This window comes from Mytilus edulis, chromosome 6, assembly GCF_963676685.1.
Source record: "Mytilus edulis chromosome 6, xbMytEdul2.2, whole genome shotgun sequence".
Taxonomy (NCBI): Eukaryota; Metazoa; Mollusca; class Bivalvia; order Mytilida; family Mytilidae; genus Mytilus; species Mytilus edulis.
This window is the reverse complement of record NC_092349.1, coordinates 36,797,889-36,818,507: the sequence shown is the minus strand read 5'-3', so window position 1 is coordinate 36,818,507 and position 20,619 is coordinate 36,797,889. Positions and strand designations below refer to the sequence as shown.

Below are 20,619 nucleotides of genomic sequence, written 5' to 3'. Positions count from 1 at the left end.
TACTACAGTTCTAGGGTCATGACCCCATATTAACCACCTTTGAGACATCCTCTTAGAGTACTGGTAGATCTGTTTACAAACATTGCAATTACACCTGTGAATCTGTGTTAAACTTGTTTTACCTATATCTTATATACCAATGCCCTTTCTGACCTCAAGAATTAGTATTTACCTTTTGTAACTATTTATATCTTTACAGATTAAGATAAATCTATTTAAAATGTGATCTTTTCTCCTATTTGAAATCATTCCTGTTTTTCTTTTCATTAATTTGGGTATCCAATACTACATTTAACTCCCAATTCATCTCTCTCATTTGACCGAAATTTTAATGTCACAGTTATGGAAAAAGTTAGAAATTTCTCACGATTTATAAGCAAATTTTGGGATTAATTAAGATTACCAACGATTACACAGCAAATTTTTTCGTACCCTCCAAACTGAGTCAGGATTAGCTAACGTATGATGCTAGCTTTCCAAATCTCATCTGAACAAGACAAAATCAACTGAGTTAACACTGTGGTACAGAACAGACTGAATATTAAGTCCCAGTGTTCTGTATGGTCTGTATATATTTATATAACAAATTACACGCTTATTTTCCCCATTATAAATGCAAATGCATATGGGTAACACAACAGCCTGTGTGGATTTTGTTTTTTCCACCGGCCCTGCCAGTGCCCATATTGACAAAAATTTAAGTTTTCCTCAATCCATAAATCCACAAAAATTGATACAAACGAAAAATAAATGAATCCACATGTACACTTCCACAGTATCTGTTCTGGATAAAAATAACTCATTATCTACCAGTTAATTTCTTGTATGTTCATGCAATTATAATGCCCATTAAAACATGGACAATGTTTGTAAACAAACCAGGAACTACATATGCCAATTATCTCTGCAAATATAATGAAAGATAAACAAACAACAAGACAGTGCACTTTATGATGCATCAATTGATCTTACAGCAATTACCCCCTGACTGGTACAATAAAATAATTGCTTGCCTTATCCACTGCAGTCTGTTACAAAACACACTCTATGCCAAGAAACTTTAAACCTACTAGCTTTGAAATACTTCTACATGTCTCTAACTTTTCTTTTAATTCTTTAGAAAAGGGGGGGGGGGGGGGGCAATTTCCCAAGTATTTGTTTTCCTGGCAGGGTCATAATCTACAACTGTCTGCTGGAAATTCAATATAATAAATACAAAAAGTCTATATAATATACCTGAAGTTTTGTTTCACAATTTTACATATTAAAATAAAATCAAAATGCCATTTAGTGAGCACTACACAAGGTTCTGGACAATTCTGTATTCCTTAATTTTTAAAAGCAATTTTTTCTCAATTTATTTATAAATTTTGTTCATTCTTCACTATTCTTTACATTTCAATCTCAACTCTGGTGGTAGCATTATATTCAATGTGCATACATGTTTATATATGCAAAGATTAAACAAGTGGAACATTACAGTTGAAACAAGAATATAATAATCGGGTAAAAAATATATCTAAATTATGCAACTTTTGCCAAAATTGAACTGCTATCTTTACTTACTTACATAAGAAATCTAGCCAACTGAACAAACTTTTGAATTCTTTGAATTCCGATATTTCTGAATGATATACTTTTTTTTGCAATTATTTATAAACATCCGATGTGCATGTTTCCAAATTTAGAAAAATCTTTCAACACTCTAGCATGTGCATCCTATCAATTAATATGTATCATCCCACATGTTTCATTTGCTAAATTCTCACAAAATAAATAAAATTTTGAATGTTTACCAAAATATATCCTACAGCAAGTGGTTTGTTTCTTTGTTTGTAAACAGTTTTATAACATGTACATTTCCAGAGATCATATTTTTATGTTCTCAATTAAAATTACTCATGCTGAAAATGATATTGATACCATTCATAAATATTATGTTATAGTGATTTCAATGAAAGATTTAGTCTACTTGTCATTATAAAAATCATCATCAGCATTTGGTGGTGGTGGTTGGGGGAGGGGGAGGGGGAGACTGAGAATAAACCCATCAACAGTCTGTGCACCTTGCCATTTATAAGCCACTTAAGTCCAATGCCACACACTAGTAAAATTTTATTCTGACTAGTAACTATTTGCAAATTTGTGTTTAGACACATAATCAAAGACTTTGGTGCAGAATGCATAAAAAGTGCATCTATCATATTGAACTTTTGATCAAGTACATGTATAATACATGCAGTATACTAAATGTGAATTCAAAGGAGAAATATGGTACAAAATGTACTAAAATGTTTGTCACCCAGACAGCAAACAATCAACAAATTAACTTGAAGAATAAACTAAATTAAAGGTACAGTAAATTATTTCTAATGTTAATTAAATACAATTGCATCATTATTGCTGCAAACTTTATACAGAACATGCAAAAGTTGCAAATTCTTGTTACAAAAATGCTTATAGTGGACATGTGCAGTGTCCAATCACAATACAACACATGATCAAACTAATCTTCTACCACCTCTAATATGATATCACTTGGAATATGGGACAATATTACAGTTTTCAAAACATTTTCTCAACAATTACAGCCAAAACATTTTCCCCATTAATTAGCAATAAAGTAAATTTAAATATTCAGGCATGATTAAATCATGATCTGACACTCACTGTTAATAAACAGCATTCCTAATGAAAAATTATTTATTTGATGAAGATCATCAATGAACATTACATATACACTGAGTACTGATTTACCATTGAAAACAATTTGTACTTTCTTTTAAATACATTTATAAGTGGCTTTACCTCCTTCTTGGGCACACCCCAACATGAAAAAGTGACCAAAAAAAAACAGAGTAAAAATTATACATTTACTTTACTTGTCAAGTATATTCAAAGATAATTAAAGAACCAAAGTCTGTTTAGATATTTTTTTCTAGATGTGTTTTAATATTGTTTTTGCACCACATATATAAATTGGTTATATATATTGCTTGAATGGTTGATTGTTGAAGTGATACTATGCATAGCTATGGCTGTGACTGTCTGATTTCCCTTCAATTTGATTCATGACAAAATTTGGAGAATAGTTCAAATTCTTTTACTCACAATTTTTGCACCTTATAATCCAATATTTCTTTTAGGATTGTTTTAGCAGGACATCACATGTGCACCTGTCATATCTAACCACAGTACAAGTTCACATTGGCTATCCCTCCTAAAACCCTGATAAGAATATATCTAAACTTTCTAATAAATCAGGGTGCAATGGAACACATCTGATTCTATTTTATATCTTATAAATATTCCCTGTTTTTTCCTAAGAAAAATTATGGACTTTGCAGTGGCGGATCCAGAAATTTTGATAAGTGGGGGCCCAATGACTGCCTAAGAGGGGACCCGCTCTAGTCATGCTTCAGTGATTCCCAATATAATCAACCAAATTTTTCCCACAAAAGGGGGGGCACGGGCCCCCTGAAAACCCCTCTATATCAGCCTCTGCTTTGAAAGGGTGTTTAGGAATCATTTTTATGAGCTACATGTATGCCTGCTTGAATAAAGTTTGTCAAGTCATGAGATATAATGTTGGTACCTCACCCTCATGGTATCGAATAATAAATAAACTCATCATAGATACCAGGATTGAAACTTTGTATTTACGCTAGCGCTAGACACATATTTTGTCTACAAAAGACTCATCAGTGACGGTCAAACCAAATAAAGTAAGAAGTTGAAGAGCATTGAGGACCAAAATACATGGGTCAAATTAAAATATAAATTCCTTACAAGTAAAATGATCCAGTAGCTCTGCAGGTATCACTGAAATACATCTAATTTTCAAAGGAAAATTTAGACCTAGGGTGCTAGTTACATGTACTATTGAGCTCATGAATGCATTCCAATCAAAATTCTTTACAAAAATTTAATATACAAATGAAAGGAATGTGTAAACTATGCAGAAAATGTATTGGGTACTTCAGATGTAGGAAATTGACAAGATTTTTATGATAATGATATGAAAACAAACTAGGTGTATAATTTATGGGTAATTTGTTTACCTGAGTACCTTACAACAGGTGGTAGCATTCCATGAGGTGCATTCAAACAATTTAATATATATCATGTATATAGTTGACATTAAATGATCTACCTATATCTCAAGAGATGAATAATTTATCTGTTGAATGATCTTAAGATGTTAAGGTGGTACCTAACACCTTGACTAAAACTAATTTGGCTCGATTATTTTTCATAAAATTATGACAAATATATTTACTTTAACATGTTTAACCCTTTGACAAAAATATCAAAATTTCAAAAAATTTCAAAAATTTGAACCAGACACGTTATCTGAAAAAACTTTGTTGGATATATAGCAGTTTGACAAACATTAATTTTGATCATTGAGAAGCTTCATATTTTCTTATCAATAGAATGTGATTAAAACGTACTGCTGATTTTAAGAGTTATCTCCCTGTAGTGTTATGTACCACCTTAAATTCTGATGATGACCAACAAATACATTGTACATGTATGATTTCATCTGGCTTCTATTTTTCATTCAGTTAGAGTATTAGAACTTAACTGAATATTGACAGTTATATCAATTATAGGTAGCTTTTAACTCTCTAAAAGCTGAAAGAAAAAACGATGACCGTCCGTCGGAAGGGGACGATAAATGGCTGACCCGTGTTAAGATAGAGCCATATTTCTTGCACGTAAAAGACACCCTTGTGGATTTCGAAAAAGAGCAGGCTATATATATATATAATGCTGCTACAAGGCAGCACTCACACCTGCAAAGTGGAAAGGGATTAAAAGTTGCAAAACTTGTTTCCCAATCCACTATAAATAAATACATGAAATATGTTTAAACTAAAAGCTGAAATACAAGAAAATGTTGCCCCCTACCTTGATAAAGACATTTGGTCTCTATTCAATTGGGATGAGGCAAACCAAAAGTATATTCATGGGCTTCATCTGCACTTTTTGGCCAATACTCTAGTGTAAAACCCCATTTAGCCCCTTTTGTATACTGTACTACTCCCCGGTGTGAAATGATGGAGGTGCCTAAAATCCAATCAACTCAACAAGCTTAGCAAATGTCATTTTTTATAACTATGTAGGTACATACCAAATGCTTTGACAAATTCCATTACTGCCTTGTACATATTGGCCAAAAAAAGGTCCCTATAAAATTTGCACAGTCAAAATTGTCATAGGTATTCTTTTATTGATAATCATTTTTAATCCAGGATGGACAAGATTATTAAGGACATTGAGATTAACATGTACTATAAGGATGTAACAAATCTATCTTGCAATTTCATCTGGTCATTTTCATATTACGCTTGAAAAAAAATATGATAGAGTATTTTTGGATATTGTGGATTCATTATAATCATGACATGAGTGGCATATGTACGTGGCATACCAATTTTTCAGGGATTTTTTTAGGTTAAGGTTTTAAGTGAACCACAAATTTAAATGTTCAACAAAGCACAAATGTTCTTAACTCTTTCCTCCATGGAATTTTTTTTTTAAGGTGGTACCTAACACTACAGGGAGATAACTCTGTAAAGTCATCTAAACGTTTTAATTACGTTGTGAGGTAAAAGGAATATTAAGCTTCTCAATGATCAAAATTGTAGTAAAAATGTCAAACTGCAATATAACCAGTGTAATTTTTCTGACAAAACGGTTGGTTCAAAGTTTTTGAAATTTTTATATTTTTGTTAAAGGGTCAAAGTAAATATGGAGTAAAGAGGTGGCGTCAAATGGCGTCATTATTGAGGAAAGGGTTAAGGCTTAAGTTGTATGCAGACCAAGGTCCATGTTAACTATTACTTTTCCTGAAACCAGTTTTCTGACCTACATCATGTACATGTATAACAATTTGAAATAAACCAACAATCATGGCATCATATAAGCTGGGTTGGATAGAAATCGACCTCATGCAAGTTCACATACACATTGCATGTACCATGTGTACATGTATAAAGCCTTTGGTGGATTTTGGAAAAATTCAAATGCGAAATAAAAGATGAGCTTCAGCTCATTTTGTAGGCTTCTTATAGATCAACTAATTTTCAAATAGTCACAGACTATGCATAGAAATAAAAGATGATTTTTGGCTTATTTTGTAGGCTTCTTATATCAACTAATTTTCAAATAGTCACAGATTTTGCATAGAGATTTTGTCAATAATCAACCCGAAATAAGTTAACATATATATATGTATTTATATTCATTTGCATACAGTTGCTTTCTTTCTGACGCAGCTCATTTATATAAATGCCTGTAAAATCTTCATTAAAAAAAATCTAAATTTCTTGAAATCTGCACTCAGCATCTTTATATTAATTATCATAAATTTGCATATTAGTCACATAACATTTGATCCAGTGGAACATAAAATATTAGATCATCAGTGTGTTTGAAATAGATAAAGGCAGGATATTTAATCATCATTATCTTGATAAAGCTAAGAATACGTAAAGATTCAATTTTACACAGAATAAGATATTTGCCAGAAGCTTACTCTAAGGAATTTATGTTTTTTTTTTTATACAATGCATAAATTGTTTCTAAAGAGTGTGCTTATTTTATAAAGTAATTAACGGCAAGAAAACAAGTATAGTTTGACCTTTAACAGTAGCAGATCCTCAGAGGACAAGAGATTGCCTGTAGACCACCACTTTCTGAGCAAAAAAATATAAATTTTCACAAATTTTAAAAATAAATTTGATCCCTATGTTCATCGATATATCCTCAAATTAATGCATCATCAACAGCAACATCATGCAAATGCAGAATTTACTTACATGTACAAGATCATATTTTGAATATATCCAAATTATACAACTAAAAAAAAAACAACAAAAATACATTACCTATTTCCATCATCTTGTTAAACACCTTGGAAGCCAATTTAAAATTCCTTTTATTATATCCCAAAATAAACCAGTAGGCTAGTTCACTGTCTTGTCAGAAATGTTAAAGATTCCCTCCAATTATATAACCTTTGTAAAGGTAAACACTGAGAGATGAAATGAACATGAAATGTACACCAGCAGCTGAGATATATCATTAGATTTCCACATGTCAGAGGCTTAATTTATCTATTCAGGGGTTGGAGTATATAAATCTCTGTCAGTTTATAATAAACATTGAACAGGTATCCATAAACTTGCATCATGCAAATCAGCAATTATTTTTTTCTTATATTTAATTATCTTGATATATGAATCTTTAAATAAGCTGTTTGCAGTCAAATTTTCCAAGGTCATTTCATGACACTTATCACGCTTAGAGTACTGTCATGACTGGATTCATTATCATTGGTTGGGTACTAATTTTTATATGTTTAGATAGATATAGGAAGATGTGGTATGAGTGCCAATGAAACAACTCTCCATCCAAATTACAATTTATAAAAGTAAACCATTACAGGTCAATGTACAGCCTTCAATAAGGAGCCTTGCAATTGGCTCACACCGAACAACAAGCTTAAATGAATAAAGGGCCCCAAAATTAGTTTGTTTTGTTAAAATATTGAAACCATGAATTTAAATGTTCCAACAAAATACAAATTTTCTATAGCTTTGTATTTAGACTTGAGAAAAATCAGAAAGTCAAATATCAAAGGAAATACAATCCATGAAAAGTGATGCTTCCAGGGGTTGCCAGGGGAACATTTCCTCTATCAACAGTAATTAAAATGTTATGGTCTAATTAAGGTCATTACTTTTCGTGTTTACAAAATGTATTATCTATAAATTTGCTCTACTGATATATTTGTACATGTATGAAAAGTTTGCTTCTATAAAATAAACTGATGGAAAAGAAAGAATTTCAGCCTAGTCAATTAAAATGAATTCAAATTTCCAGATATGTATACATGCATGCATACTATAAATTCAAAAATTATTGTTAGGTTTTAATTTATACGAATATTGGGACTAGTGGAATGATTTGATTTTTGGTGTTTTAACGCCACTTTTAAGCACTGCATTTAGGCTATTTCATGGCGGCCAATTTTTATTGTTGGAGTAAGCCAAGGGATCGGAGATAACCATGATCTTGGGTAGGAAAACCAATTAAGATTGGAGTCTAGTGCATCTGCAAGGTAACAGGGTTCAAACTCACAACTTCAGTGTTGACTTGCTAGTGATTACAGAAGAAACTACTTAGACCACAGTGCGGCACTCGGCCACTAGTGAAATGTCAGAGTATCGTAATACATTTGAAATAACAATATGAGAGAGCACAAAAAAAAAACAGTCTTGCAGCCAACATATGATTCTGAATTAAAGACAAGTCTTCACACACATATATATGTCTGACAACCCAGAATCTGTAAAGTAAATGGAAGTTTTTTAATAAATTTGACAGAAAAAGAATTATCTTCTAACAGCACCAAAATTTTCAAAGAAAAAAATATCCATTAAAAATATATTATTATTAAGATAATTGAGAAAAGACATTAGAGTACATTTTGAGTTCCCTGTCATGACAGTTGTGTAATCTTTCAAATTTATGTCCAAGATTATCTCATAATTTTCCGCCAATTATAAAATGATAGTCATGAAACTAACCTACCATAGGTAACAAAGGGACAAACTTAATCTTTTTAACAATTTTAAAATCTTTAAATCTTCATTACTGTAATCTCAACTGTCAGGCTCCACCCATTTTACCTTTCAATGAAATGAACATCTTATCTGTCTTGATCTATCAAGTTACCAACACCAACACCACAAAACTAAAATAGACCGCAATTTCCCTCCAATTTTTTACCAAATGGGGCAATGATAAATCATAAGACAATATCTCTATTTAGACAACCTTTGGTCTCAATTTATTATATTGTAGACTCATGTTTCAACGGCATTTACACATTGGCAATTTTTTTACTGAAATATTACCTTTCTGATTTTAAATCCTGAGGTGGGAAACACAATAAATCAAATTGTTTACATTTAATAAGATTATTTTGCACCCATGCTGTGATTAAAATCCAGCTGAACTTAGTTTTACTCAATTAAGATGAATATCTATTTCTTAAAAACTACCAAAATTAACATGTACATGTATTCACAAGTTTGAGCATCAAAGGAGCACCTATTGTTCTTACATCCACCCATACATTATATTAATAGTGTAAAAAGAAAGAGTTTAATATTTCATAAATTGCTTCGCTGAGTGCAGCTGCTGGATACGACCGCAGGGGTCCAACCCTGAACAGTTGATGCAAAAATAGACACAACATTCAAGCTTGATACAGCTGAGTCTGTTCTCAATTAGGATTGTGATTAAATATTTGATACAGTTGCATAGGTTTTGGACACAGAAATTCAGAATGAATGTGGTCTCTGAACTCAAAATTTTGATATTGGACATTTACCTATATATGATGGTCCAATAACCAAAATCTAATCAAAGCGCTGTAAGCGCTGAAGGCAGTTAACCAAAAACCAAGGCAACCGTAATTATGAAAACTGTGGCAATGTTGCCTCAACATTAAACATTTATATATAGTACATTCATGTTTATCTAATGATTTATTTATTAAGGCAAAAAAAAAAATTCAACGGAGGAAAGGGTTAAGGCAAATAATTTATATGTTATCAAGGTTTCAAAAGCAATGCATATACGGTATCAATGTATATTTTTTTATGGTGAGTCTGCAGTGGTACAAGTTCCCAATGATTGCAGTTGTTCTACTTGGTAGTATCCGCTTCTGGAATCGGATCCTATTTTGTAAAATTTTGTCTTCACGGCCGCCATTGTTATGTGTTTACAATGTTGATTTTGTCAATCAGATACGATTTTACTCGAATTTATACAATATTTGTCGGCGATTTTCTGTATAAAGCTAGCGGTTGAACAAAATGAACATCGCCGTCATGAATAATAATGATAAAAATAAGTTTTTAGCTCGTTTAATTGGAGACTTTGGTGAACATGGTGAAAAGGTTTGCAAAGTAATTTCTTATTTTCTTTCAAATGTAAGGTGACTACGTCGGGCGTAGCTAGAAACCAACTATCCTAGTCGAAATTCCGCTTGCAAAAGTGGAAGGTGGCGGACCTCGGACCACCGCTAATTTGCACACCTGCCTCCAAATTGAAAAGCTACGAAAATTTCTTTTTCTAATTTGAAATTGCCGCCAACAGCATGAACAGTTGAACTTATTATATAATAGACTACTGACGTAGTTGTACTACTATTGATGACAAACAATATTCCTACGACTTTTGTCATTTGGGAAATCTAAACTACTTGTCTTAAGAGATTTTCGGTGATTAAATATTTCATACAATTGTTCTTTGACATCTTAGCTAAAAGCACAAGTCATAATGAACTACACAAGGATTCTTAATAAGCACTACTTCCTATGTGTAACTTTAAAACTTTTGGATAAATCGACGATCATTTAAGGTTTTTCTGGTAATTTTTTTTGTAATCCAGAATAAAAAGTATTAAAAAAGTGTTCAATTAGTTATAAATAACATAGTAGCAAGCTAGATAATAGACAATGGCAAGTATTTCAGGATTTATTGGGTAGAACACAAATCTAGGGTGCTCGCATAATGCAGCTTAACTGCATAAAAACAAGGTTCGATTCAGCATAAAGAACAAGTATTAATTATATATAATACATTTTTGATCAAATGTAACAAAGTTTAATTGTGAACCCTTCATGCCCTTTGACCTAAATTTGTATAAATGGATCAATTTGAATGGGCCCCAAATCAAGAATCTAAGTCAAAGTCGATTAACAGGTCGTTTAATGGGTAGCGATGCTACTTATCAATTACAGCCTAAAAATCGAAATTTCAATGACATGCCTGAAAAATTTCTGGTTTTCGATTACAGTTCTGTCACCAGTATTACTTTTAAATAAGAAACCGCAAGGTCAAGAATGACCAAAACAACAATCAAGATAAAAAAACCTTCACTCATATACCCTCAAAACCAAATCAACATGGACCAGCAACAAAGTAGACATTTGCAGGATTTGTAACAAGGAATACATACAAATGTTGGTACACACTCACACTGTTGTTAATTATATATAAGGTTTAAATTATTAGTTCAGTGTGTAATGTAAAGTAATGAAAATAGCTGTATGAAACGATGAGTTCACTATTAAAAAATAGTTTTGTACCACATGTACATGTAGTAAGTTCATATTTTCTCTTTGCAAATTTAAAGAAATGTTTAAGATAAGGGGAACTGTCCATTTTCTTTGCATATTTTGATTATATCTTTTAGTATTTACTTTTAGTCCAAACTTTGATGGCCTACAGTACATAATGAATGATGTATAATTTGAACACACTGTTTTTCTAGGGGCCATGCTGTCAAACTTTTTTGAAGAGTTTGGACTTAGTTTCATTCTAGTCAAGATGACAGCCATTTTATTCTGAAGGAAAAGTGGAAAAAGGAGGGGGGCATATATCTTTGCTTATTGAAAATATCCTGATAATAAATTTTCCAACTTGCTAATTTTTATTTCAGGGAATACCACCAACTTTCTGCATCACTTAGAACATGAACATGATTTTGATTGTAAACCTGGGTGTAAATCTATGTCAGAGTCTGTCAACAATGCAAACATTTCTTAACTTACGAAATGCTGGAAAAATCCGGAAATGGACAAAACAAATAGATTTTTCTTGTTTGATGGTTCTGTTTAACAATGTTTAAGTTTTATTAAATAAAAATATATATTGTTATTTTATAGTTTTACTGCACCTGATAGTTATAATGCCATAACCAATGCAACATTCAATAGTTTAATTTCATTATAATTGATATAAAAAAAACTAAGAAATTATTATGATTATTACAAAATTTATAATCGATTACACATCTCCAATATTTTCCAATAATTGATTATCTTGTTAATCTAGATTCAATTTATTGAAATCAAACAAAGATCATTTTGGACCAATTTACCACCCAAAAATGGACACAAAATCCAAATAATCGGTAAGATTCAGCCCGTCAAAGATTATACCCCCATAGATTAAATTTTTGTTACAATACAAAAAAGAATAATTTTACAAGCCTTAATTGCTGGTGGTCTTGTGGATATGTATGAAAACTGATATTCCTAAAATATACATGTATTCATGGTATACATGTAATAAGTGGAATATAAAAAAATAATTATGTATTATATTAAAATTATAATATTAAAATAATCATTTTAACCATGTTAACAGCCATGTCCTCTTTCAAAGGTACATTTTTTTACAACTGCCTCATACATTGCAGGGGCGGATGCAGGAATTTTCGAAAGGGGGGGGTGCTAACCCAGGGCAAAGGGGGGGTGCAAAACATATGTCCCGATACAAATGCATTGATCGGCAAAAATAAAGGGGGGTGCGCATGTCTCCTGCCTTGCCAAACTGTCTTTCAATCATGTCTACTAAATATGTCTCCTACATTGCCAAACTGTCTATTAAACTTGGAGCTAAACCTGTCAAGGTAACGAACTGTCCTGTAAAGTTTCCTTATCTACAAAGCACATCATTGATTCGGATCAGTAAGACTGGATTCAAAGAATAGTATACCTTTTACCCTTTAAAAAGTACCTGACAAAGAACCAGTTAAAAATTATCAATTGCAAGTAAACATGTACATGTTGAAGAAAAAGGTTTTGCATTTAATTTGAATAAACAGAATACAGAAACATGTCAAATTAATATTTATTTTCTTGTTTCTTGTTTGTAATTACTTTGCTCATCAAAGTTGGAATGAATGTATTTTCTGCAGAATAATTGTACTTGTCCCGACGGACAAGCTTGATACAGCTTTTACTTGTCCGACCTTTTTTCCCTCTGGTACCGGACAATCGGACAAGCGTTATTCACTTATTGTCGAGGCCTGAATTTACACACTGCAACCCTGATGAAAATATTCATAAGGTGATACAAATAGCAACATCATATCCAAGGGTCCGGAAACGGTCATATTTGCCAGTCTTGTCCTAAACTTAAAGTTTAATGTCCTAAACTTTTAATTGGGATTTAGGTCAAATTTTATTTTTCAACAGTAATAATTTCGGTCATTTCGTTGAGATCAAGTTTCAAAATCGCCATTTTGAACATATTTTTGGTTTGTTATCGATTTCCTGTAATTAAACTGCCACTCCAGTAAAGTGTTATAATCCTCCTAATAACTATAGTAATGCCTCGGGCAGCTATTGGCTAATGATCGCTTATCTCTTTACCTGTGTTTTTAATTCACACCTGGTTATTAATCACAAGCTCCGAACAAATATTATAAAGTAATAAAAATTCCATACAAACTGGCTTCATTCTTTAATTACTTAACAGCTAAGACAATTGTCAATTATGATTTAAAATTAAATTAAAACTTGATTTATTTTACGTAGAAAAAAATATTTTTTCACTACTAACACACGTGCTTTGTTTACTATATAATACGCATGCTTGAAATTCTCTTCCGCAGATTTAACACTAAATCGTAAATTTAAAATAATTTCATGCTAAATAAAGCAAGTGCAACTATTTTCATTGATATTCTTCGTAAATATTAAAAAGCCGATGATTTCCTGTGAATTTGATAAACAAACCTAATCCCGAAAATGAGCCCGGAATTGTTCGTTTTAGTATTGTCGCATTACATCCGGTTTGAATTTCGACTTCAGAATCGAAAGAAACCTAAGCGATGACTGAGAAAATTATCGTTTTGAGTCATTAAAATCATTTTATTTTTAAACTGTTGCCTTCCCTTAATTGCTCTTGATCGATTTTAGGAAAATGGTAGGATAAATCATGAAGTAAATGCGATGCAACAGTTTGTTGAAGCTACGAGTATGAGCATACTCATCAGTGACATCACGAGTCTCTTGCAGTAATGTGATTTTGACAATCATTTTTTTAAAAGGGGCGCCAACTTTTAAGTTATATGAAAATGACCGAAATTAGGTGAAAAAATTTCCGGATCCTTGATCATATCTAGACCTATGAAGAACACTAACCCTAACCTACATGTATTAATTATGATTATCTTTCCAAACCTGTCAAAACTATATCATAGATGCCAACCCCATTCGACACAATCAGTAACAAACTATCAAATTTTCCGTATTTTTGAAAAGTTTTCAGTAATCATTCATAAACTTGCATTTACCAATAAAAATTACTGACGAGTGGTTGCAAAATGTTGTGCACTAAAATTTGCCATTCAACATGTTGTTTGTAGTATGTATTCCATTCATTTATTGTTCAGATGTTCTCGACTCGTACATTTTCGTTTTGTCAAGGAGAAGTCAATAAAGGGGGATAGCTTCTTCATAAAATGCAAGTTTGCCTCTTAGGAAGTCAGTTAGTTCCCAACAATAGGTTGATAACTCCCGAGAAACCGGAAGCATTACATTGGCGTTTTCTAAAAACCAGACCAGAACAGAAAAGTAATGATAAAAATCTGCGTTTTATAAAATTGAACGGCGATGATTTGGAATCCGTATACTATTCAACTTCGACCGTAATAGCGTACCGGTAGTTTTTATTGCAAAATCGGAAAAACTACGGAAAAATCGTAATGGTTGGCATCTATGCTATATACATGTATTTGTGTACATGTAGATCTAGATCTACGTATATAAAAAACATTAACATTATCTCATTTCTTGAAATGTGCCCACAAGCACTGGTTTCTGTCCATTAGGGTAGTAAAGCTCTTCACTGTCAGGCATCAAACGGTTATTTTAGACTACTGTTAGCATCAAATTATTCAATTTTTTCTGTGACTTGTCAAAATATCCTTTAACACCTTATCCCTGTTAATGGCTGACCCGAGAATCTGTGCAGTTTGAACTATTGACGTCATACAACAATCACTTTTCAATTGTGGCGTCAGATATTTTGTATTATGACATCAAAATTTTACGGGAGCCTGTGTCATGTCCAGTAATGGAGGACAATTGGCGATAAGGTGTACATGGTGTATTGTGATTCATCTCAAATAATTATCTTTAATGTTTATATCTTTGATAAAAAATGACTTCATTCCTCAAAATCAGTTGATTTTTTTTCGCCTGAACTCAAATACAGTGTACTTCTTATAGTCATGCACAAAAATTACTGTTAACTTATTTAGCACCGTTATTCGACATGAAAGTACGCCAATTTTGACTCCAATTGATAAATCCGGCATGGGAAGGGTTGACTATCAATATATATATGGATAATAGACCTGCAAAAGGAGAGAAACAAGTGCCTATGAATGTGCCCATCCTATTTGCATGATTAGTTGTATAGAACTTTATGAACTTCTATCATTATCTCTGTTCATGATGTTGCTATGCATTACCAATCTAAATAGTCAAAGTAAAGTTACACACAAATAAAATTAACCAGTTATACATCTGCTTGTCTTACCTAAATCATCCATTACTCTCTGATTGTAGCTTTGCATCAACTACAAACTTTTCGGTGGAAAGACTTGAGAGTGACACTTGTGGTACTTCCGGTTTTATAAAGTGGTCACAAATTTCTTTAAAGATTGGAAAAAATGTGAAGTAAAGATATTTTGATTCATTAGAGTCAATTTGGAAGGGAAGCACTATCTACATTTCTAATTGTTTCGTCAAAATAAGTTTTTCTTAGAGAATCCTTCGATTTTCCTCCTTGATGAAATCCCCACTTCCGGTTTACCTGACTAGAACAGGTAAACACTAACCGATCCTACACCAAACTGTAGAAGATTAGAATATAAATATTTGGAAATATAGAAGAGTGTAGATCGAAGAATGTGCAACTTTAATTCTTCCAACCACAATGTCTTCTGGTAAAAATTACTGTTTCGTTTTGATTCGGATGAATCATCGAAAGTTCTATTTTGAAGTGTCAGATTTCAATATAATTTGACAGATTTAAGTGCTGAAACAAACGAAATAAGATCTTTAAAGTAACGTTTTCAACTCAGAATCTATAAGCAGGTAATACGATTCCTAAGTACTGAGTTTTGAACCACAAACATACGAGAGATGTATAGAAAAAAACACACTGTTTATAACGAGAGAAAATCTTAAAGAGGGGGGTGTATGAGAAAACCAGGATGGTAATTACGAGGCATTTATTTTTTTGAAGACTTCCTTTTTGGTCTCACCTTTCTGTATACCTTTATCTTCATTAGAAGAGATAAAAAAATAAAGTTAGTGTTGGTAGTGCTGATTCTCCCAATATTTATAGTGATTATAATTAGTGGGTCTTCTGCTCAGTTATATATATATATGTGAATCTGATGTGGGTGGGGAGGTACTTCATATCCCACTATCTGTACAGTATTCTTCAATTTTTAGGTTGTTTCTATAATTATGTTATTTATCTTTTTTGTCTGTCATTCTATAGTCTTTATATTTTTACATCCCAATATTTAGAATTTTTCATTTAAACTCGCCTAACACTTTAGTCCATAAAATATATAATAATGTAGAGAAAACAAGTAAATGGGTTAACATTGTAAAAGACTGGTTAAATAAATTAGGTTTTGGTCATCTCACTTTTAATACTTTTAATTTAAAATATCACATAAATAGTATCCAACAAAGAATCTATGACCAGGCTTATCAAAATATGAATTGTTCTATCAATAAATGTGAAAAATTAAATTTCTTTTGTCATACTAAAAGAATTAGAAAAAGGCCCCCATATATTGATATATGTAAATTCAAAACCGACCGATCAGTTTTCAGTAAATTTAAACTTAAGTGCGCATTCCCTTAGCAATTGAAAGAGGGCGTTATACCAACATTGAAAGAAGTAAACGCATTTGCTTATCCTGTAACAGACAAGAAATTGAGGATGAATACCATTTCTTCTCAATCTGTCCATGCTATAAATCATTAAGGGATACCTATATACAAAATATTAATAAAAATCTTAATTTCAATTTTATTAAATTGCAGTCCACTATAACACTAAATCATTTGACTGTACTTTTAAATAGCAGTCTACAATTAAGTCATTATAAAAATCACCATAAAGTATATCAATGATTGTCTTTTATTAAGAACATCTGTATAACTTATTTTAATATGCAACCTAATTTTTGTTTGTGTTCTTTTTTTTAATTGTTCATGAACATTAACAATGTGTTAACTGTTGATATTTCGTTATAGCCTTTTTCTTCTTCGCTGTGAATACTACTGTCACTCTAATATAATTATAATCAATTTTACTATTGTCAGTTTATTGTCTTAATTTTGTATGCCATAACCATTTAATGTAAATGTGTTTGTGCGAATAAAATATTGTCTATTGTCTGTTTATAATTTTGTTCCATTTTTAGATCACCGTTCCAAAGGAACTTGAAGTCAGTCGTCATCAGTCTGGTGTAAACTATTCCAAACATCATCTCTTCTGAAACTACTGAACCAATTCCTACCAAACTCAAGCTGAATGATCCCTAGGGTATCAAGAATAATTAAAGTACAATGTAGGTCTATGTCAATGTAAATGTATATATATGTTTTATTTTCTGTTTCATCAAAAAACATGGCTGCAATGGCCATATGATAGCTAAAAATAGAACATAGGGTTAAAATACTGCTTTTGGCTTATATATATCTGAAAAACAAATGCATTTAGAGCAAATCTTGCATTGGGTCAATTTGTGCATGAAGCTAAGTTCTATCAGCCATGAAATTTTCAAAAAGTAAAATCACTAAAATACTGAACCATTGTTGGGTTGCTGCCACTAAATTGGTAATTTTAAGGAAATTTTGCAGTTTTGGGTCGTTATCTTGAATATTTTTAATGATAAAGATAAACTGTAAACAGCAAAAATGTTCAGCAAAGTAAGCTTTACAAATAAGTAAAAATTGTCAATGAAACCCTTTTTTTAAAAAAAAAAAAATTATTTGATTGCACCTTTAAGGACAATTTTACACATTTCGTTTATCATGTTTTCTAACTTTGAAAAATCTTCTCCTCTGAAACTACAAAACCAATTACAACCAAACTTAAGCTAAATGATATCTAGAATAAAGTTTGTGTTTTATTTTGTCAAAAACATGGCCACCATCATGGTGCTGTGGTTAAAAAATATAACATCGGGGTAAATTGCAGTTATCTCCCCATAATGATAAAATGTTCGGAAAATTGACCAGAGTTATCTTACATTAATCACAGAGAGACATATTTAAAAGAGTTATGCTCCATGGAAACATCAATTACATGAAAAATTGCATTGTTGCTCTAATTTGTACAATTCTTACCAGATTTTTGTGAAACTTATATCATAAATAAATATTACATGTAGCAATGATTTGGACAACTTTGAAAATCATGGTGCTGATCAATAATTTTTAAAAGAGTATAATGCCCCACAAAAACATTGATTATATAGAAAATTGCATTGCTAGCATTCCCATGCCTGTTTGAGTGTTTCATTCTTTTCAAATTTTTATGAAACTTTATATTATCATAGGTTTATATCAGCAATGTCTAAAGTTGAAAAGTTGGAAAATAAGTATGGATCAATTATTTTTAAAAGAGTCATGCAGGCCCCTTCAAAATAATGATTACATGTATATGGAAAATTGCATTGTCAGAGTTCTCATGTGTACAAATACTGCCAGAATTTTATGAAACTAACATCATTGGTTTATATCAGCAAAGTCTTTGACACTTTTGAAATTAAAGTCTGATCAAATATTTTGCCCCTTGAAAATTAATTATAACTGAAATCATTTGCTCTGAAGCCTTCAACTCTTTAAAAGTTATTAATTAAAATTCATTGCCCTTATTCCCTGGATAGATAAACTATTTGTAAAGCATGGGGCATTGGAACTGTTTTTTTTTTATTGTATTTTGAAAATAAGGAAATCCATAGTTATGTAATTAGTTATCAAAGGTACCAGGATTATAATTTAGTACGCCACACGCGCGTTTCGTCTACATAAGACTCATCAGTGACACTCATATCAAAATATTTATAAAGCCAAACAAGTACAAAGTTGAAGAGCATTGAGGATCCAAAATTCCAAAAAGTTGTGCCAAATACGGCTAAGGTAATCTATGCCTGGAATAAGAAAATCCTTAGTTTTTCAAAAATTTCAAAGTTTGGTAAACAGAAAATTTATAAAAATGACCACATTATTGATATTCATGTCAACACCTAAGTGTTGACTACTGGGCTGGTGATACCCTCGAGGACGAAACGTCCACCAGCAGTGGCATCGACCCAGTGGTGTAAATAGTTATCAAAGGTACCAGGATTATATGAGGCCTTATGCAACCTGTACATAAACAGAGAGAAATTCCACATTATATTCATGATACTTTTAGCTATATATATATAGGTAATCATATATAATTACAAATTTGATTTCAAATCATACCTGAAAAAAAGCCATCGATCCATCATCATCAACTCATTTCTGTTTTGGGCAAAAATTTAAATACCTTGAAACTAAAAGTTCATCATGAAGAACTTATTACTATGCTACATTATGCATAATACAGATAGAAGAGTTATGCAACACAATGGAGTAAGATATGTGTAAAAGAGGGTTATAGACTATGGAGGAATTTCTTAATAATAAAAATAAAGTGTGTAAAGGGAGGCTATTCTAGGAATTTTTTTTAGAAAAAATAGATTTATTTCCCTGTTTTTATATGACCGCAAAAATTGAAAATTTTTTGGTATCACATTGGCGTCGTGTCATTATCATCGTCGTCTGAAGACATTTGGTTTACCCACCCTAACTTTAGTAAAAGTAAATAGTAAATATGAAATTTAAACACAAGGTTTATGACCATAAAAGGAAGGTTGGGATTGATTTTGGGTGTTTTGGTCCCAACAGTTAAGGAATTAGGGGCCAAAAAGGGCCCAAAGAAGCATTTTTCTTGGTTTTCACACAATAACTTGAGTATAAGTAAACAGAAATCTATGAAATTTTAACATAAGGTCTATGACCACAAAAGGAAGGTTGGGATTGATTTTGGGAGTTTTAGTCTCAACAGTTTAGGAATTAGGGGCCAAAAGATTTTGGATATTTGACCATAATAGGTAAATGTCCAATTTAAAAATTTTAAGTTTAAGTTCTCAGACAACATTCATTCTGTGTCAGAAACCTATGTTGTGTCAACTATTTAATCACAGTCCAAATTCAGAGCTGTATCAAGCTAAAATATTGTGCCCATACTTGCCCCAACTGTTCAGGGTTTGACCTCTGCGGTCGTTTAAAGCTGTGCCCTGCAGGGCATCTGGTTATACCAGATATTGAGTTTGAGACAATAGTCAGAAACCAAAATAGTAACTATTTGTTTTTTCTGTACATTATCAGATTTGTATATGACTGCCAAAAAAATTTGGGATCGTACAATGGTATGATGTCATCTGTGTCGTCGTCAGAAGACACATTTGGTTTCCGTGAATGTATCTCATTGAAATTGAATGAGAAGGTTCAATACCACAAAAGGAAGGTTGGGATTGATTTTGGGGATGAAGGTCAAACCATTTGGGAATAAGGGGCCCAAAAGGGGCCCAAAACAAGCATTTTTATACTTTCAGGATAATAACTTGTGTGTAAGTGTATGGATCGTAATTTGGATATATGTTTTAGTATG

At 31.8% G+C, this 20,619-nt stretch overlaps 1 protein-coding gene across 2 annotated transcripts in view; it reads right to left on the bottom strand.

Annotated features, from left to right (window-relative positions):
• Positions 1-15,725, bottom strand: part of LOC139529052 (leupaxin-like) — a 39,353-nt gene extending 23,628 nt beyond the window's left edge. The window contains exon 1 of one of the 2 annotated variants that reach the window (XM_071325294.1): positions 15,424-15,725. In XM_071325294.1, the coding sequence (XP_071181395.1) occupies positions 15,424-15,460 (37 nt within the window). In that variant the 5' untranslated portion in view covers positions 15,461-15,725. Of the gene's footprint in view, positions 1-6,896; positions 7,229-15,423 lie in introns of those variants that run through there. The other variant, XM_071325295.1, reaches the window with a different exon arrangement.
• Positions 15,726-20,619: the final 4,894 nt, after the last annotated feature.